This window comes from Erpetoichthys calabaricus, chromosome 7 (genome assembly GCF_900747795.2).
Source record: "Erpetoichthys calabaricus chromosome 7, fErpCal1.3, whole genome shotgun sequence".
Classification (NCBI taxonomy): Eukaryota; Metazoa; Chordata; class Cladistia; order Polypteriformes; family Polypteridae; genus Erpetoichthys; species Erpetoichthys calabaricus.
The window spans coordinates 170,368,997-170,391,664 of NC_041400.2; the positions used below are offsets into that span (position 1 = coordinate 170,368,997).

At 32.8% G+C, this 22,668-nt stretch overlaps 1 protein-coding gene across 2 annotated transcripts in view; it reads right to left on the reverse strand.

The window, feature by feature from the left end:
* Positions 1-1,523: 1,523 nt before the first annotated feature.
* ap3b1a (adaptor related protein complex 3 subunit beta 1a) overlaps positions 1,524-22,668 on the reverse strand; it is a 318,566-nt gene continuing 297,421 nt past the window's right edge. For both annotated transcript variants that reach the window (XM_028805706.2, XM_028805707.2), the window contains exon 27: positions 1,524-1,966. In XM_028805706.2, the coding sequence (XP_028661539.1) occupies positions 1,813-1,966 (154 nt within the window). In that variant the 3' untranslated portion in view covers positions 1,524-1,812. The remainder of the gene's footprint in view (positions 1,967-22,668) is intronic.

Sequence of the window (22,668 nt, forward strand, 5' to 3'; positions counted from 1 at the left end):
GACTGAATTTTGTTATTAAGGTTAGGGATACGTGTAGACAGCAATATTTTTTTTTTCACCTTGTTAAGAAGTGTTATATGAGGAAAAGTATATTCTCAGTTGAAAGGATGTGTGTTTGTTAATAAAACATAACCAGCAATTATGAACAACCCTTTTTCACCACAGAATTTGTAGACTTGCACAGTAATAAGCTCAGTCATGACAGTGGAAATACAACAAGAAATGACATGACAGTCCAAGTGTGTAATAAGTGCATGTTAGAAGTTCACCATTCCTTAGAAAAATCTGAGACACTCATGGGGTACAGACATGCAGTACAATAATGGCCATCAGTGGAAATGTTCTCAATACAAAACTAATCGGCACAAAACACTGGGCTTAATTTAGAGGCATTCTGCCTCCATAGCCACATGGATGTCAGCCTCTAAACAGCCACCTGTCACCTTGAAACATAATAGTGGAAGAAGCATCATAATTAGGGTTAAGACGACTCAACTGATACATCTGATGCTTAAATTGGTGGAGGACAAACAACTGAATGTCCTGTTCATGTCATATTTGTGCTAATGCTCTAATTAAATAAGATCATTAATAAGCCCTCTCTTTTGGATAAGCTTCACCACAAGGCAGTTATTATTTTAGAAAATAATAAAATAGATTTGGTGTAGATTTGTTATTAATTGAAACATAGTTAAAATGCTACTTCAATATTACTGGCAACCCTAAATCTGCCTCCACGCAATGAACTGGTGTTCCATTCAGGGTTGATTCCTGCCTGTTTTCAGTGCAGCAGCGATAAGGCTTCAGCTTCCTGAGACCCTTAAATTGAATTAAGCAGACTGAGTTAAACAGAAGGAGGAAATGCAGGATAAAGAGCATTTTGCATAAAAGGGGAGGTGAAATGAGGTGCATGTTCAGAAGCTGGCTTATTATAAAGTATGAGAAAATTCAAAATGACAAGAAATACTTTATAATTCAAAGGACAGAAAAACAGCATCAGATAAATTAAACAATTTTTAGGTGTACAAATTAAGTGAAAGTGTTTTCTTTGGCAAAAATTAAAGATTTTAGCCAAATACAACCATACTAAGGCATGCTGCAAACAAAAATGGGTAGAATGAGACTTTGCGTTTTGCTTTGCTGCCTTATGGGCTTGAGGTTCTGGGTTTGAGCGGACTGCCATGTCTCTCCTTGTGATCGTGTTGGCAGGCTCATTGTGTTTTAGTTTCCTTCCACTGCCGAAAACTGCCCAGCTAACTGCAGTAGACAAGTTGCCTTTGTGTTATGAGCATCTTTGTTGATTTTCTTAATCTAATATGAGGCTGTGAAAGTGGTAAAGTCTACCTCAACATCCACCAATGAAAGGTAGACCACTATAACAATCAAAGTCAAGCCAGCAAACTACTAAATCTTCTTAAAGATAATAACCTACAGCTTCCAATGACAACACATCTATATCCAAAGGAAGTGGAGATTTCTTTAACTGCATGAAAATAAAAATAAAGACATGAAAAATAAAGCTATGTGTGAATCTAATATTTATTTTTTTAGATTCCCAAATATGTGAAAATGGAAATGCTACAATATACCTGAATGTTCTGAGAACTAAGCAGATGCAATCTCATATATTGCAAGGGATTTGCACGCCAAAGAACATTAGTCCTGAAGTGGTGAAAAAACTGGAATAACTGAATCACCAAAGCAAAAATATAATTTCTGGATAACACATGGGATTTTATTTTTTCCACTATCCTACCAGTTGGAATGAACATTGTTTTAGGGATAGGCATATTACTTCTGATTGTAGTGCTGTTAAGCCTGAGAAAGGGCAGTCTTGATTTCACGCAGCAACATTGACCCAATTGCTGTTTTTTCAGTGTTGACAATGAGATCCGCTGTCAATGATTCTTTTAATTCCAAAGTAACAAGCACCAGGGTTCCAGCATTCACTGTTTTGGCAGCAAACCTAAAAAGAGAAAAAAAAAAAAACTTGATAATGAACATAGTCTAAGAGCAGAATATTGTTTTATTACTTTACTGACAAATTATGCACAGCACAGTGTGAGTTTATTCATTATCACAAATAGAGATAGGTGGCATGGAAAATCAGTGGTTAGTGCTGTAGCACGACAGCTCTGAAATCTTGGATTCAAATCACAGTCAATGTTTGTGTAGAGTTTGCACTTTCATCTAAGTTTTCTTGTGGATTCCAATGATGTGCACTTTAAGGTGATCAGTAACACTAAATTAGAACAGAGTGAGTGAGTGTGCCCCATGAAGCACTGCTGGAACATGGATGGAAAGGAAGACTACTTTCACAAGGCTTTGACGTGTCTTTTCACAGAAAAACTGAAAAAGCTAAGCTCATTCTCAGCCTGGGATCACATATTTCTCCAGGTCTTAATGATCGCCTAACTTTTTAATATCTCCCTCCATCTTCTCTAATGGCCTTTTCTTATCTGTTCTCACTTTCTCCTTTCATCTGCCCTGGCTTTGTTCCTTTTCTCATTCTATATACTTTACCTGCTCTTTCCTTTTCAATTGCATACCTGATGAAGGCTATACAGCCGAAAAGTTGTGTCTTATCTTCTGTCCTTTTCAGTGTGGAAATAACCTTTAACCTTTTTTCCTTTGCAGAATACTGTACATGTACAATATAAACATGGAATTAAAATAAAGCCAAATAAAATGTATCAAAATAATCTACCTTAAAAATACATGAGCTAATATGAATCAACAGTTTATAGTCTATGTAAATGCAAAACCTTAACAATGCGCACTCATCAATAAACTAAACTAGGAACACAGTATAAAACACCATACAGGAATGATTTTATGAAATCAACAGAAATTGAACTTCAAAGTTAGTTGCATAGGCTTGTGGATCAAATACAAGAGGTTCAGCAGATTAATTCATACACTTTATCAAGCATAGCCTGTTGTTATTTAACAGAAAAGATGGATGCATGGCAGAATAAATGATAAAAAATGTATCCTAACCTACAGTACAATACAAGCTTAAGCCTGTCATGTATGGCTTCAAAAGTAAACAAGTAAAGATTAGTCTTACGGCAGTAAACATGGAGAGCTCTTGGAAATTCTAAAATTGAACACTACAGTATACCATTCCAGAATGCACTGTTTCTCTTTTGATATAACTACATAAGCTAATAGTATTATTATTATTATTATTATTATACAATCAAATATATATTTTTCAAGATGTTTTTACCTTGGGGGAGTTTCTTTTTTTCATGATTTTTATACATGAAAATCCTTAGAGGTTTTATTACAAGAATCACCACCAACAAACACAAGAAGTGCATCAGGACAAATAACCTTTTGCACTTTCAAACTACTTTAATTTATTAATTTGTTTCAACATTAATTCTTGAAAGAAATTATCAGGTTTGTTGAAGAGACAAAAGTTATTGTTACTCACAAAAATGTAACAGTGTAGAATTGTCCAGGATACATTTGAGGGAGTGAAGATTCAGGTTAAAAGCAGTGCTGGGGTAACAGACAAGATCTCAGTTACAGTAGGTCTGCACCAAAGAAGTCCTTACTTCGTTGATATGGTTATGGATATAGTGACTTGTGGGGATATATGACCAACCCAACTAGTGCTTTTTTGCTGATTACACTGTGTTGGGTAACACCAGAATGGAAGAAGAGAAGAGGAAGTTTGAAGAATCGAGAAGGGCTTTGGAAGATAAAGGGTCTGAAGATAAATTGGATGAGGTTAAATGATGATAAGGATTCAGAAGTTAGCCTGCAGGCACAGCTACTGAAAAGAGTGGATCTATTTAAATATCTAGGACCAGTGGTAGCCCAGGATGGAAAACTAGATGCAGAGATAACCCATAGAGTGCAATGTGGACGGATCAATTGGCAGAAGATATCAGGATTACTGAGGGATCGAAGAAGAAAGGCAAAGGTTAAAGGTAAGATTTTTAAGACAGTGGTAAGCCAAGCAATGATGTATGGAGCAGAGATCTGAGTAGTAAAGGGAGTGCAGGAGAAGAAGTTAGATGTGGCAGAAATGAGAATGTTGAGATAGATGTGTTGAGTTACATAAAAGGACAAAATAAGAAATGAGACAATTAGAGATACAGTGAAAGTGCTAGAGATATCTAAGAAAGTATAGGAAAGTAGGTTGAAGTGGTATGGACATGATGAAGAAAGACAATGACTATGTGGGCAGAACAGTGATGGGAACAGAAATACAGGGGAAGAGAAAGTGAGGGAGGCCAAAGTGGAGGTAGATGGATAAAGTAAAACAAGATCTGAAGGAAAGGGGCTCAACTGGAGAGGAGGTGGAAGACCGAGATGTCTGGAGAAGGTTGATCAAGTACATCATCCCCCATACAGAAATGGGAAAAGATGAAGAAGAAGAAAGCTATATTTGTGGAAGAGTTGCCTTATATTTAACTCAAATTCAAACTACATCAATATATTTCAAAACCAATAATTCACACTTTAATATCTCACTGCTTATGAAAATAAATAAATAAATAAAAACTTTAATGTCAATGTTGGCAGTGCATTCTAGCTTACTTCAAGCGAATACCTTCCTTTTTGGGTTAGTTTGCTTTCTCCTTTCTCGTATGTTTTAAGTAAAGCATTAATGACAATTATTATTAGCAAATCATTGGTTCACTGTTGTTGGGAGAATCAGTGTTTTTCGTGTGTGCCATGATCTGTGGCGCATTTGACAACAGAGACCCTGGAGTGTTTCATCCCAGCCTCATTTGAGCAGGTGAAATGAAGCGTCGTATTTATCTTATTTAATGACCATAATGTAATTCTGAGACATTACTGGTTGATCGCTTGACAGCTAAAACTTTATAAAATTCCGAAATGCAAAAAAAAGACATAATCCTCAATGAAATTAAAATGGAAAAAGTTTTTTTCTTAAAAAAAAAAAAAAAAAAAAAAAAACCACTAAACTACAAAAAATGCATACTATTGATCATTCATTAACCTTTTTAAGCTGGAACATTAAAAGTCTCAATCATGATCTCAAGAAAACAAAATGCCTTTTCATCTCTGCTCTTTGTAGTTGAGTACTGAGAGTGTCTCATTTTAAACACTCGCATCAAACCTGTACCTGCAATAATAAAACTGCACTGGAACTGTGGCCCTGAAATACTGTAAATGTTGATAGCCACATGCTTATTATTAAGAAAAGACATAAGTTAATGAGTGTCAGAATAACCATTTGAAAATTTGTACTTAATTTAAAATAATAGTATGAAACAATCATGAGCAACATATTAAAAGCACACAGCAACAGACACTGTGCAGTTAGGGATCACTCTGCATCAGCCTTCACCTAGAAGGATGAGAAATATAAAAATATAGCGTTGCACTGCCTCTGTGTAAATGGAGGTAATGTACTAAGTACCATTAATTGTTAAAGTTGACATTACTCTTTTTTCGGTTGTTAGTATTATAATACTGTCACTACCCAGTGTGAGACATACAAGTATGTATTTAATCGTATAATGTACATGACAATAAAACCTAAAAACCTAGATCTACCTAAAAATATTTAGGTGAATATTCATATATACACATACAATACCATAAACAGTCAATCATAACTCAAATCATAAATTCTATAATATATTGTAATAACCTTTGTTCCTTCATAGAAATCCCTCTATATTGTTTAAAGTTTTAAATGGTAGTTAAGCTCATGGCAGGACTCAAATGTTAGTACCAATGTAAACATGCCCCCATTTTATTGTTAAAAATAAATATCTTCTGACCTCTCCCCCATTATAACCCATTGCTTCCCAGTAATCACCACTTAACAACTTGACCACTGTTCACTCCGATTAAATGTAAGTGACTGGTGTCAGATTTCCAACACAATACAGACACATTAAAGCACTTTTGGAAAGTGATCTAGAGCATTTCACCCATGCCATTTGGCTCTCCCAACCATTTGCTTAGGGTAACTTTTGAAATCAGAACTTTCAATTAAGGTTAGGAATTTACATACAATGACTAATCTCAATCCTCCCTCTATCCTTTGCTTCATTCATTTTTCTTTCAGTATCTTTACACTTTTTCTGTCTGCACATGCATACAAGCTTTACCACAAGTCAAGAAACAGCCAAGGATAGCATGCAAGTCTTTTTTGGGGTCCACACTCTCATTGATGCCCATTTTCAGTCCCCTACTAACTGAACTGGCATGTCTTTGCTGATGTGGGTAATACAAAATATATTAATGTTAATTATAGCTAAAGTTGCTAAACAAAATGAACAGCTGTGAACCTATTTTGCCAGTGTCATAAGTAAGAACCTTTTTTGCAAAACATGTTATTTTCAATCAAGATGACATTAAAGTGTCTGCACACACTGGACTTAAGAAGCATTATAAATTATTTGATATTTCCTAGTACCAAATTTTGGTTTATGTGACATCAGGTGTTAGGTTTCTATTGTTTCTACAATGCTGCAGGAGAGCCTACCTAAATATACACATAGAATAGTGTGAAATATTTTTTTTCGCCATGCACAGCTTCTAGCATTGATTAAAACTTGGCTGCTGTGGTGTTTGAGAGGAAAATGCAATTATTACAAAGGAAAACAAACCAAACCCCTTATTAGCTGCTCAGATAATAGCAGACTCTGAAGTGGATTACATAGTAGCAATGGCTAAATGTACTGAAACTAATTCTGATTAATAAATACAGTATCCAGTCCATGGTTAAAGTTCTTGCATTAATTCTTAATATCCCCAATTATGTATTAACCCTGATTTAGACAGGCCGTCAACAATTAGAATTATCTAAAACCACATCTAAAATTTCAACTTTTATGAATGATCACAACCTCCCACTGTAGTTACTCCACATATATTTGAGACAATATTATTTTTATAAATCAGGGATTTCTATGAATTGACTACTTCTTTTACTGAGTACAACTTCCCTGATCTCAGTTTCCCAAATCATGCAACCATTATATTATACTAAGGCTATCTCTGACCATATACGTCTTAATCTGGAACTTAAATCATTATGCTCCACCAATAGATCCTGCAAATGGTGACTCCATCCATTAATATAATCAAAGCCATTCATTTATTAAATAAATATACAAAAATGTTTTTCATTACATACACAATTCATTATATTGATGAGAAGAGAAATATAGAAATTTAGTTGTAACTCATGAAGCTCCCATTTTGAACAAAGATCAACTTAAACAGATTTTACCTCAACAAATACATAAATAAGAACACACTTGTGGAGCTTAACAATGCAGTCAGAAGTAAAAACAACAATCAACAAAATAAAATAACCATTACTGTGTTTTCTACATCCTACAAATCTCCCTACTAAAAAATGTCAAGTTTCAGGCAAAAGGTGTTAGAAAAAAAGAAAAAAGAATGCACTTCCTTTATATAATATGAAAGATCAAGCTGGATTTTTTAAGGGTAGAAATTGTGTCAAATTTTCAACAATTGTTTAGAGTAATATATATTCCTGCAATATCTGAGCTTCTACAAGTCTTCCTATGTCAGCATAAAGAAAAAAAACTTTTGATAGGTCTGAATGGTAATTTCTGTATCTTTTCACTGTTTTATATGATTTTAGATATAACACACCAAATACGCATGAATTACAACATTACTCTTAAACTGTTATATACGAGCCAATACAATTCAGTTTGTATAAACAGTAGAAATTCTGTTTTACTCTAAAAGATAACTAAAGAGGGTTGTCCATTATCTTCACTACTTTTTGGTTTTTCTATTGAACCCCTGGCTATCTGTCTCCACAAACATCCAGAGATTAAAAGGATTAGAATGGAAGCAGCTGAACAAAAAGTTATATGGTGCTTCATATTGCTGAGCCATACTCATAACTGCCCCACATACTGAATCAACTTAGGGGATTTTATGTCATCTCTAGCAATAATTATATTCCTTTTTCAGTGAACAGCCACGCATTTTTGATTAAGATGGATAATAATCATTACTAAAAAATCTTAAAGATGTATTTATATTCAACATTCACAATATGATAGAAATCATCAAATAAGATGTTAATAGACTGTCCTCTCTTGGTCTCAAATTAGCTGGATGAATACATACTTTTAATTGTGTGTGTGTGTATTTATAAACCCTTCTATAAACAACTGGGACCTCATTCATTTGCAATTCAAAGAAAACTAGGTATTAAAAAAAAGATGTTCAAGTAGACATGGAGTAAAGCATAATTTTTCCACTTACTATGTCACAAATATAGGTGCATTAAGATGATAGCATTAAGCAGAAACCAAAGAACGTGTACCTGCTTGGTTTGCCTTGGTAGAAAATCCCATTCAATTCCTAATTATTTGCCTTACCTTGTGCTCCAGCATTTAGTAATCATGACCAATTTACCAGTAATCCAGTGGTGCAACATTCAGTGAAAATGTTGTGCCTATGCAACAAATACTATAAAAATACAGCACTATTGTGAAATGCTTCAATTTACAATAATTATTCAATCCATGACTATACAGTGTTTAACACATTAAAGTTACTTGACATTTAGGCCTTTACAGACATCTCTATCGACAAACAGATTTGAATCTTTTTAAAAGTTAAGCTTCAATTTTCTGGTAGTTCACTGTTATTAAATTAAAACTTCATTTACAGAAATCTGCCCAGCTTTCCTAATTTTCAGTTGCAGCCAATAGTTAAAACACTACTACGTAATAACAGTAAATATACTGCCAGCATTTCTAAACTTTCCCAACTTACAGCATCTCAAATAGTGCATTCCAGAATGATCTAAGGAAACACTGAGAATAGGACCCTTTAATCAGAATATCAGATAATAGATTGAAATCAGCAATAGACAAAACAAACACCTCTTTAATTTGTATAAAGTGTGGCATAATTAAGTGGGGAAAAAATACATTGTATGGATCTATCTTGACTATAATTATGCCAAATATATTGAGGATAAAAACAAAAAAAAACTGTGAGCAATGGTATCAAACACCTGCTTTCTTAGCCCGTGTGCCTTGGGAATATCCAATACTCAAGTCATCTATCTATTATAAAAAGAAATCCTGTCCCCTGTCCTGATAGTCTACGATACGTGATCTTTCTCAGAAGATAATTTAAAGACCCGCGAGATGAAAGAGACCTGCCACAGTGCGTCTCACGGGAACATAGAACGAGAGTTTTGCAAGACACACCCTACTTACAAGCAATATCAAAAAAAACAAATCAGTAGTGTAAAGGCAGTCATGCAACACACACAGCTATAAAGTGTATAAGGTCAATACGGTAGATATGAATAGGGTAGAAATAAAATGAATAGGGTAGAAATGAAACGTTGACGATTAAACGAAGAAGAAAGAAAAGCACCGAGAAAAGAGACTCAAATGCGTCGGACAGAAAAAAGAGCAAAAAAGAATAATCGAGGTGCAAATTCAGAAAATAAGGAAAGTAATTATCAGCCCAGAACAAGTGGAATTGAAAAAAAAGCATGTCCAATCCGGCTCAGAATTAAATGTCAGTGAGTAAAAGACAAAGTAGAACTTCATAGAGATGTTTACAAACGTTGGCGCTAAACACATGTGGAGCAGGTTAGAGATTATGAAACCAGGGAAATTAGAAAGGCTCAAAAAAAAAAAAAAAAAAAAAACCTTGGCGCTATACACATGGAGAAAGTTAAAGGATATGAAAGTAGGAAAATTAGAAAATATAAAAAAGTAAAGATCGCAGTAGCGCAAACAAACAAACTGCCTCATTTAACTATGCACCAGTCTAACTTTGGTTTTGCACAATAATTACTACACTATTGCACCTTAACACTTAATTCTACTTTATTCACATAATTTTACTTATTTATTATGTTCTACTATACTGTTATCTTTCAATCTATGACTTTTTGTTAATCTAACTGATATTCTTCTAACTTTGCAGTTTTTGATAAGCGGATCAGGATGCATTTCACTGCGTGTTGTCCTGTATAACTATGCGTGTGACAAATAAAGAATCTTGAGAATTTCAAAAATGGAGTTTACCGCACATGCATTTATTGGTTACTTTGTTAATGTATATATATTTATCTGTCTGCTTATTTAATAACCTAAAATTTACCCCAGGAGTCCAAAATGGAACTGTGAGAGGAAAATAGCACGACATTACAGACGGGAGTCCAATGCAGAACTCTACTTACTTTGTTACTTTGTAAAAAAAAAATTATTAAATGCTGATGATGTAGATCTTTTTGTCTATGCTGAAATTCCAAACAGAGAAACCTATCCTGACCTCATTAAAAAGATTCAGCATATTGGGACTCGCAAGATTACAAATATTGTTTTTACAGAAGTTCTGAAATAAAAGTGAAACTAATGAAATAGCAACAATTCAAAGAAAAAACAATCTTAAAAGTGTGTATCCGGAAAACCAAATACGGGGGTTGGTGAGCGAAGTGAGCAGGGGGCAAAGCCCCCTAGTATTTGTAAAAAAATACTGCTTATCTGTCAAATAGTTTCAAATTTACAAATGCACTGAATTGTCTAGATAGCATTATATGGACTCAATCAACACTCAGTGGAAAAAAAAAAGTATTTTGAGGTCTAACACCGTTTTGTTTTACTCTGCTGGCAGAAACCTATTTCAGTTTCCATACCTTAGTGAAAAAAAGGCATATTTTTTTTAAATTAGAAAAGATCAATACACTATTCCTTACATGGAAATTACGGTTTTTTTAAAAATTTACCAATAATTCATTAATATTGTATTAATGCAATCTTCATGAGGCACTGTTAGGCTTTTTGATGTTTGAACATATAACAGTCTATACTATGTTGGACTTTTACATAGCTTTCTGAAATAGGAGGGGGAGGGAAGCATAGATTGATTTGATCTGAAATAGAACACAAATGTATTGGGAGTATGATTGACTGAATTGATGTCTCTTCTGTGTCTAATTCATTGTAACGCAATTCACAAAATTAATATTAAAAAATAGGATGCACCAAATTATTAATCAGATAAGTGTACTAAAAACATGCATCAAATAGCTGTTTACAATTTCAAAATTTTTGATTCCTGCATTAATACGTATTATGTTAAATGTGTTTAATTCATGAGGGGGTGTTTCAAGTTCTCTCTACTTGAAGAATTAAACTTTAAAGAATGCATTTATTCAGAATAATTGAACATATTCTATAAAAAGTATCAAACCCTTTTAACATGCATTGGCAGCATTATACCATTTGCATTTTCATGTAATTCCAAGTGCTGTCACTTTGATTATTCTTAAGAGACAGGTTATGCACATTTCTTTCCATATTCTGATGCCGCACCTGAGGTTCTTTGCCTCAAACTAGCACAACAGCGGCAAGATGGACTTTCCATAGATTATATTTATGTTTTACACTTATTACTTAGTGGTTAGTGTGTGTTAAAAATATCTGAGGTTTCTGTAGTCTGAATATTTATCCTGTTGACTGATTCAAGTGGATTATTTGGTACTCACGACAACTACAATAAGTTACATTTTATTGTATTGTACCTAAATATTATGGATAATAAACATTGATGAACACCGTTAATGCAACATTTGATTTTTTGTTAACATTATAAGTCAATAACTTACATTGTGTGACAGGCGGCCACAGCCATTACCAGGCCAGGATGCCTGTCACAACTGGTTAACATTATAAGTCATTAGCTTATATAACCACATCAATGAAATCCTTAAAATACTTACATTGGAGGAAACTCAGTCAACCCATTTGGAGTAATTGTTTGCCATTTTCATAACATAAACAAGAGGATGCAGTCCGCTAAATATTAACACCTCTGTTACAAAGCTTATTCATGCTCTTTCATTTGTTTAGTCTTTACTCTAGCAATATACAGTTCCTTATGACTGGTTAAGTTTGACATCTCAGCCCATCATATGAACATCTCCTTTACCTACCTAGTTAACTGAGCTAATGATCCTTGTGGTTTGCATACTTCAGCCAAAACCAATTCAACCTTAACTATTTCTTTTTATATTGCATACTTCAATTTCTTAAAATGATACAAAGCACTTGTGGATTTTGTAGTAAAAATGTAATATTGCAATAGCAACAAGAGAGCTGTACAAACTTCCAAACAACATTATAAACATAATTTACATCAATATAAACTGTTGTTACATACAATATGCATACCACATTCAGTAGATGTACACATACAGTACAATTTTCACAAGCACCATTGTTACAAGACATCTGGAATGTCAAATGTGTACACTACAGACACAAATACATGCATAAGATGAATGTGTCTTAACATATGCTTACACATACTGCACATAGAGTGTACGGCAAATAAGTTCTTAATCTCTGTAAGGGAATTCAACACCGTTAAATTATATTATCACTAAAATACAGCATGACAAAAGTTTTACCCCGGGCAAATGTTTTAATTGTAACAATAGTTTTAGGAGTAAAAGCTGGACTATAATAGAAGGCAGCAGCAGGAGACTATAGTCAGTAAGGATTAATTAGCCTCTTCAGATTTAAAAAACCTATGTTTGAGAGTATTTTATTTCCCAGACAAGCCGTATAATACACTAAAAATATTTTAAATGGAAGGGAATTGAGGTAAAGTTTTTAAAATAAATATTATAATTTTACTACTTTTATTAAAAGTAGAATGATGCATTTATATTTCTCCAAGAGGAACACACATGACATTTTGGACCAAGATAATATCAGCAGGCCATTACATTTCAAATTACATACATTTTTAAACCCCTTAAGCCAGTAAGTTCTTGCAGAAAGCTGTACATATTAAAATGAGATGATGTAAAAAAAAAAAAAATACACTGTATAAAAATACAGCACTGTTAACATTTGAGAGTTTTCATATACATACACTATATATTCTTTATCCAAAATTGATATTTAACTTGCATGGTGTAGCTACTGTTGACCAACTAAATGTGAGTTTATGATTATGTCAAAAAAATATCACAACCAATACCACTTTTAGACATCTGGAATGCAAAATAATGTTTAACTTTTTTGACAATTACACCAATAATTTCAATGCGCGTCTTATTCGTCTATAACAGACATCCTCTCAGCAATGTATTTTTACTGTAAGTTGTGACATGGTGTGATACACTTGAAACATTATTTTACAGGACTCAATTTGTGAAATATTTCACAAGAAAATGAATATTTTTAAATAATCACCCCCCACCCTCCAAACCGTAAGCTCAAACTATCATGCACAGCTTGTGAATTCCAAAACATGGTGAATTCACTAATTACATCATATTAGGAACAAGACTGGTCTATTTAGCATTGCAATTGAGTGAAAAGCCATTCAGGGACAATGAACTTCTGTCAATCCTTTTAATGCTTTCTTCATCTGAAAGGAGGGCCCTAGAGAAAAGTGTGTGTGTGTGGGTGTATATTATATATATATATATATATATATATATATATATATATATATATATATATATATATATATATATATATGTGTGTGTGTGTGTGTGTGAGTGTGAAAAGATATGGAGAAGAAATAGGAGACCTGAGTGAATTTAGGGCGATATAACGATTATCACAGAAAGGATAATACAATTGTTAAAATAATGGTGGTATTGCTTGTTATTATATATATATATATATATATATATATATATATATATATATATATATATATATATATATACATATACACACACACACACACACAAGTAGCAGGATTCTTGCTATTTTGATAGTCAGCAGCATGCACATATGCACAAAAGTAGTGGCACATGGTCCTTTGTAAACACTAACAAGTGTGGAATTGGTCCCTGACTCCATATGAACCATCGTTTGCTACGTCCTCTGCTCCATGTCCCATTCGTCTGAATGCCACGTGTCTGAATTGGAGCCATCTGCCTCAATTTGCACAACATCTTTAGCCACAATGGACTCCAGTTAGCCCTGACAAAAGCTTACAATAGCCCATCTTAAAACACTGCTGGGCTGTCAGCATGCTGTCAGCTATTCAAGAGCAAACCAACTGGTCAGTGTCTCATGTCTAACAATTAGCACAGATCTTGCACTGCGCCTTCTGAATCTCCTCAGGGATCAGCTTAATTACCATCAGCATAAAAGAGGGAGTTTATCACAAGATACTCCAAAAACTTCACTTCAGACTTAATTAAAATATTAGCCACTTAAGCAGGAAACAGATTCTCTTGAAATGAGGAGTAATTTCTTTCTTTTTCCTTTTCCTTCTTTTAATTACATCAACATCTATTGCATTACTGAAAAGTACATGAATGCACTTGTTCAAACGATGTTTTGCAAAGTGTTTGAAGAACTAATATATGTGAAAGGATATTAATACAATTATTTTTATTAGATTATAACAAAATGTTTTTACTGTGGCCTACATTTAAGCATTTAGAGTGCATCAATGTAGCTCCACTTGAATTAACAATTTCTCAGTTTCAAATCACATTAAGGTTCAGCTGATTCTTTAAGTACAATTTATTACGGAGATACTGATTGAGGAAATCCCGATACAGTATTTATTCAATGTAAGAAAATAGACTTTTTACAAAGAACTGATTAGTTAAATGGCTGTTGGTGAGGGTTGAAGACCTTGAGATCTTTTGAATTATTTACTTTTAAAAGGTACTATAAAAATGTATTTGTGAATTTATGTCAATTCAACTTTTAAAAGGATGGTCTGGATCCAATATATTTTCCTCTGAACCAAAAATGTAATATAAAGATTTTTACCTAAAACGTTCTCTCGCAGATAAAAAAAAAAGTTTGAAAACTGCTTTATTACATGTGTCTTTACATTTCTCATTTAATTACTAAAGTTAGTAATGTCCAGTCAGGATGGTAGCTCACACTATATTGTGGATCAATTAATCTTGATTTTTATAGAGTGCCCTTCATTATCATCATCATCATCATTAACACCACAAAAAGCAGACAGGAAAAAATGGAGGTTAAGTCAGTATAACATAACTTCAGGGTTTCAAAGACAAGATACAAAATATTAACCTGATACAAAATTGAAATATGTCCATGCTAAAAGTAGATACTTTCAATTACTACATTTTTGATACCTAATACAATTAAACATTAAAGAGAAAACACTACAAACACAGCATAAGGATCCACCACCAAAATGTTTCTTCATATTTTTAACACATTTTATTTTACTATGTACAATTTTAAATGAAGAGTGTCTAAACAAAAAATATATGCTGTAATATCCGTTGTCAGTTATTAACACTACACAACACACAGGAGTGAATTCTTTAAAGGCACCGCTCTCATTTCTGTAGTGTGTTAACAGACAAAGCTGTGTAAACTATTATTTATTCTGCGATTACTACTGCCTAAGGCGTTGTTTTACAAAACAAAACAGGACCTTGGTAGTCTAGTACCGTATCCATGTCACATTTGTACAGAGATACTGCAGTGATTCATAGCCCTAGGGCTTTTGCTTTTGGCTTAGTTGTTTAAACCAGCAGGCAATGCAGTGCTGTTCAATAGACATATTAAATTCAGGCATTTGTCACATTGTATCATAATAGGCCTCAAGTGCCCCTAACCTGCTCTATAGCATAATATTGCTAAATGCAATGAACAAATTTAAAGTGCTGTCATAGGCATTGTCAGTATCCTGCTATACAGTACACATTACTTAATACATTACATTGCTCTTTAGTGTTTCGAAAAAAACAGACTATTCACACCAGGTACTTTGATTACTGTAATGATATTACTGTAGTTGGTAATTAAGTTAAAATCTTCAGTATGTAGTTAAATACATTTCATTGTTTGCTCTTCTAAAATAAAGGAAAAATGTTTAAAAGACTAACCTTAACATGCATTTAATTTCTGTTTATAGGACATGTTAGTGTGAGTTACTGCAAATGATTTTTGTATTTCACACATATATAAAAACCCTGGTTTATATCTGATTAGCAACTCTAAAATAACACATCTTAATATTACATCAATAAGGGCTTTTTGTCAGTTAAAATATAAAATTTAACACTAAGCTTAAATTATAGTTTTAAAAATATATCAAACTATATAAAGAAAGGATTTGAAAATTGTTGCAATTGCTGCATAGTTAATATTTTTTCAGTTATTAAAAAACATTATTATAATTAGACTGATTAAAAAGGAAGAGGCCAATATATTCCCCAATATATAAAAATAAAAATGAATACACACACAGTGCATATTTTTACAAACACACACTCACTCTCTCTCATATACATTACTGGTTTGAATTTGTTCAAAATCAAAAGGATTCTAGCATTTTACAATGCTAATAACTGTGCCAAGTTTCATTCATTCTGAGAAATTCTTTTTGAGCTATCTTGGGTATAGATTCATATCCTTACACTGTGCCACACATCACTTTGAAAGTAGTGAAAATGATTGATATATATATCTATAAATAAATAAAGAAATACAGACAGACACAGCGAGCATTATTAGACAGACAGACAGACATCCATCCATCCATCCCTGTATTTGTAGGGAAAAATAACACTTTTTTTTTTTTTTTAAATGATGTTTTTCAGGCAAGAATGCTACAGAACAATATCTATAATACACTACCACACCAGAACTTTGACTTAATTTACTAAATTCATACTTACGGTCAAGAACAACAAACAGACATACAGAGAAAAAATTACACACATAATTGCCTAATGTGTATACAACTTACAAAAAACATTTTTCTAAAGGTCACCTTGAGGAAAAAAGGCAGGGAAGGGGAAAAAAGTCTGCTATATACTAGTTTATTAGTGGAACATTGACCTGACAGATAGTCTTTTTTAAGAGTTTTACCTATTTGCATTATTTAAGTGTATACTTGTCTATGAAATTGTCATGTTAAATGATTAATCAAATACTGTACGTAAAAGCATAAGGCACTTTCTTTATAATTACATTTATTCATCTGTCTGCTTTTGAGGATTTAAAAAAAGAGAAAAAGGAAACCATGCAAACAATACAATCAAACTCAGAGAGTCTTCTACATTTCCATAGCTATTTAGTTTTCATTAAACAACAAATTAACCTGTAAAAAATACATTTTACACGGATCTCTGCTCTCATTCTGTTCATCCCCCTAATTTGGCTAATCCTAAACTGATCCGTTTACTTTGAGGTTTAACGGGTACCAGCAGTTGTGACAAAGACTCACTCAGGCTAGCATTCTTTTGACATGAAACCTTCAATTACTGTCAGCTGAAGCAGGCACAATCCTATTAGCAAGAAGGACTATGGCAGGCTGCAGCTCCCTGCCCTGGCTGTACAGCAATAATTAGCCTAAAGTTGACAAATGTGTAATGAGGTCACGCAAAGAATGCACATAGAAGAGAGACAGTCGAATGTAATACAGTCCTCATGCAGTCATTCAGGCCAACGGCAACACTGCTGGTAGACGGCAGGCTAAGAATGCATTTAAATTTGGAAGAAAACAAATTCCTCATTTGCCGTGAAATAAATAAAAAACAAGAGCCGCCATCATCATTTAAGTAATTCCAAAGACATTTTTACATTTGATTTTTTTTTTACTTTAATGGACTTAAAATAGTTTCTAAAAAAAAAAAAAGCACTTGAAGCATTTTTATTGGCTTAGAATTTTTTTAAATCTGAAATTTTCACAGTGGGCATAAAATGTGATCTACAGTATATAATTAATATTTAGCTAGGATAGCAGTCATAAACCATACAAAAATATGGTTTGATGATACTTTAAATGTGGCCACTCTATTATTATTAATGTGTATCCGATTTTCAATAAACTAATACACTAGGAGTGATAAAAAAGTAAGATGGAGAGATATGTGCTTAGAAACAGAACTGTCTAACACACACATTAATATAATGATTTGTAATTGGATCAGGAATGTCAACAGTTAAACAGTATTATTACACACTGAAATTAGTTAGATTGCTGTAAAATTAAATCAAGTCTTTATATGTCAATTTATTTAGTTGGCTACATGGTTTTTCTATTATCCAATACACTTTCATATTCACTTTTAAAATTCCTATTAATATAGAGTTGACATTTTAAAGTAACAGCATGCAAGGCCAACATGCAGGTTTCATTATGGTATCTGTTTAAATTACAAATAACAAGCAGCAGTATTTTTTAAGCAAGGCATGACAGAAAATAATCCTCAAGTATGCTTTAGATGTAAAACTGCCATATTACCAAAATAATCAAGAATGTATTAATAAAATAAAAAATAGAATTCATGAAACAAATTAAGTAAAATGTCTAAAATATATCAGGAGACAAGTTTGCTTTAAAAAAATCTACTTCATTGGGAGGCCAGTGGTATGCAGATCTGCATACATTACATTAATTGAAAATAATCAAGAGAAAAAAATTATTACAAGCAAACTGCACATATCACATTATAAAGAGAAAATAAAGTGGAAATCTAACAAGATATGCGACATAAGTATTCTGCATTACTGTACTAGTGCCTTTTATTTGCATTTTTGTTACCATTTATTTTATTTTAACTTAGTTTGGAATTTGCCACATAACAATAACAGTGCTGTCTCCTTGTGGACAATTTTGGTAAAGCCTCTTACAAGCAACATCCTCCTGCAATGATACAGGCTAAGTTAAGCTAGAACAAGCCTTCTCATCACCGAAAACAACCAAAGTGCATATAAGCACCTGACACTGGATGTGAATTCTGATGCACATATAAATCAATGCCTTGTTACAGTTTTAGCAAGTCCAAAGCACAACTGTTTTATTAAATTATTATGTGGGTGCGGTAACTATAAACTCTTATCTCCTCCTGGGTTTTCATAGTGCCAAAAATATACACAAATTTAAAAAAAACAATTTAAACATTGTGTTTTTTCTCTCCTTTTTCTTTCATTTTTTGTAGTCTGAAGTTTTCATAATAGAAAAAACTCACACATACCAACCATTAAGTAATATATGGAAATGAAACTGCTTATAAAAGCACACACATTTTCCTTTCAGTTGTGTTTTTATATAAATCCCATAAACACTGTAAAACCACATATACAGAATGGTGAATAATGTAAACAAAAAATACACCAAACAAAAAGTAAAAGCGTAAATCATTAAATAATTATACTCAAACTAGAGACAAATAGGCATATGACAAATTAGATGATACTCTAGGGGAAAATCTCACCTATAAAACATGCAGTTAAAAAGAAATATATAGTGACCATTGCCACATCCTATTTTTTCCAGTGTGAGTCAACTACAAGATTTTAATACTGCTTTCTCATAATCACAGAAGGTGGGAAAAATCAGTGTCTAGTACTGTTTATCTACAGAACAGCACACAGATAGCTAGAGTGTAATCTAACATTCTCAATTCATGATATCCCAAATATATTAGAAATTTTTAAAGGATTACCTTCCTACATTTTAACATAAGGGGGTTATATTTTTTGGGTAGCCTGGATGCAGAAATTATGCTCTTAAACATTAAGAATGAGATGCTATGTTTTAAATTGCCCTTATTAATTCATTATTAGGTCATTTTACTTTCTCTGAAGTAATCTAAGAAGCTTAACCCAAAGTGGATTTCTAAAATGTGTAGGTTGACACAAAAGGAAGGCCAGGACTTATATTTTCTATCTATAAACATTGCAGGGGGTCAGGCAAAATGTTTTACATTTGCTTTAAAATTAGTGATATTCACTATTTCCTGAGATAACCTATGGCAACTCTTCTAAATACAAAAAAAAAAAGATAACAAGGTCTAACTGATGCCCATCACGTCTAGTGTGAAAAACTGTTATTTAATGTCCATAGGGAGGTAGAAAACTGGATCTGAACAGTATTTCTGGAGGTGGTATCATGCTGATCATCACTACCTAATCTCAAAATAACTCAGATAAGGAAAAAATTGTTAAAAGCTTTTCAAATCTTACAGTATGGCTGAGAACATATTAATATCCTCAAGTAAAATTACACCTAAAACAGACAGACATGATCAGTAATTTGTCATAAGTATATGGGATGGTAACACTAAAAAAGTTAGATTAGTTATGTCTAGCAACAGTAATTTGTAGACGTATTCCAGAAGAGATGTTTCAATGTTGACATCAGTATTTTGGTAACTGGACAAGATGCATAAATAAAAGGAAACTATTATGCTCTTTTATACATGCTAATGAAACTGTATAGAAACAGCAATGACTTTTCTTAGTCACTATGTCCTTTGAGCAATTTCAGATACTGATTTGGTCTTTTTTATATACAGTTATGTTTATTCTTCTTACTAATTATTATTTTTACAATTCAAGTTCAAGGTAATGACAAGATTAATTAAACTAAGAACAATATCAAAAAATCTACTTTATAGATGTTGTGAACAAAGTTTTACACAACTATGCTGTACAGTATATACAAGAATTATTCACTTTACAAAGTCCTTCAAAACAACCTGAGTTTGTTGGGGGCATGGATACAAAGACTATGACATCCATTACAAAGTGTACCATTGCTGGGGAAAGTATAGAGCAGCTCAGCTAACAAAAGTACTCCAGCTAGCTAATGCTAGCTACAGTACAATATTAGTTGCTTTTTGCTTTATATTTCCAAGGCAATGAAAATATAAAATGCTACACATTAGAAATTACAATAAGTAAACTAATTTGCCACAAACTGTCAAAAACATATACACTAGAATGTTTGACTTTAAATTTACGATGAAAGCTGTGTCTGATTAACACTATGTAGTTGAAATCCATTCTTTCATTACAATCCTTGCTTGGCACCCCCTTAGGGATGAGCATTTTTATAGAGAAGCAGCTCTACATTGTTTGTTTGATTGTTATACTAAACTCTTACTGCCACATGTTTGAGTTACTGCCTCAATATTGCTGTTTGTAACACCAACCATTTAACTTTAAAAAAAACCTCAGCAGAGAAGTATCATTGGCATATTTAAAAATGTGTGACTGGTCCATGAAGCACTGCACTAATTTGTACAGAAAAAAAAGGAGCCAATTGTTAATAGATTTTAATGATGACAGATTAGTGTTAAATCTCACTTGCTACCTGTGATTCACAAGAAATGAAACAATCACAGAATACATTGTGAATAAAACCTATAAGAAGATGTACTGAAAAGTACTGGACACACAACTAATATTATATATATTTTAATATAAAAATGGACCTAATTTTGAACTTGCTTTGTCTGTTAACTACCTCATCTAAATGAAACAGATAAATAGTAATATTTTGTAATCCCTTCCAAGATTTCTTTGGATTCTTTTTAAAACCCCAAAGGTAATTCATTTATGAATAAAACTATCAGAAATGTGAATGTTAAAAGATGCATTTGTATAACTAACAAAAGAGTCTTACTTAATATGATCTTACATTAAGCACTAAAAGTTCAGTAACCTTTGTTGTAGTTCTCATTGTTAAAAAATATGCATTCCTTCATCTATACTTTAAAAGCAGCTCTAGTTTCTGGTACATTCTCACTACTATAAAAACAACTGAATCAGTGTCAGCTGTTGTTATCTAGATTACTCAAAGGCAGATCAAACAGGACTAGAAATATTTTGAAAGATACTGTTTTACAAGCTTGGAGTGAAACTGCATTATTTTTAAATGTTAATTTCTAAACATGATCAGTATATAGACATACAAGGCCAATTCACAAATTAAATGCCAGAAGGTGTTAGATAACCATGAAAAATTTATAATCAAAATGACATCCCCCTCCATTACATTTTTATATTTTAACAGAACTGCTTCACCTAGGATACAGTTTGGCCCTCACCCACTCTCAAGTCTACAAACTTGAGCTCCCAGTTCAGATGTGTAATGGTAACTTAAATGTCTTATCTTTGCCTTACAGCTAAGCTGGAGCCCAATGGCTAAGATGGCAAATGTCGATCAGAAGCCAATGGACACATGCCTATTAAAATGTTTACAACAGACAAAATAACATAAACAAATAATCAGAAATTGAAAAAATATAACAGAAAAATATAAATTCTTAGTAATATAACTAATCACAGACCATAATTGTGAAGTTGAATTTTCTTTAATCCTTAGGAGAGGAAGAAACAGAGCAGACCACTCAAACAATGTAATGTGCAGACCAAGTGTATACAGTATCAATTAAGTAGCTATACATAAGGGATCACATAAACACCACCGTCATGATCATAAAATATCAGCAAAGGTGCATAAAAAACACAGAATCAATTGCTTACCACTTTTGTGCTTTGCTTTGTTATCACCAATGGTCAGCGGGCTCCAAAAATGAAGGACAGTTTGGCTCAATGGGATTTTCACACTTTAATCTACTTATTGATTTCAGATCACTCAGTTAAACACTCTAGAATAAAGAGATTTTTCAAGTCCTTTATTTTTTTGGGAAGTGCTGTGTACTTTATCACCCACACAACTTTCAGCCCTTGGAGGCTGAAAGCACATCACATTCCATCAGGAGCGTCCCAGGAGTAGGACATAAATTTCTATTTTTTTAATGTCATTCATTACTGATACTGTTCACAGCATGCAATCAAGCCACTGTGTGGTGGCTGATGTTATTTTATGCATGTAAATCAAATACATATGGGACAGCATCACAATATGATAGATTTC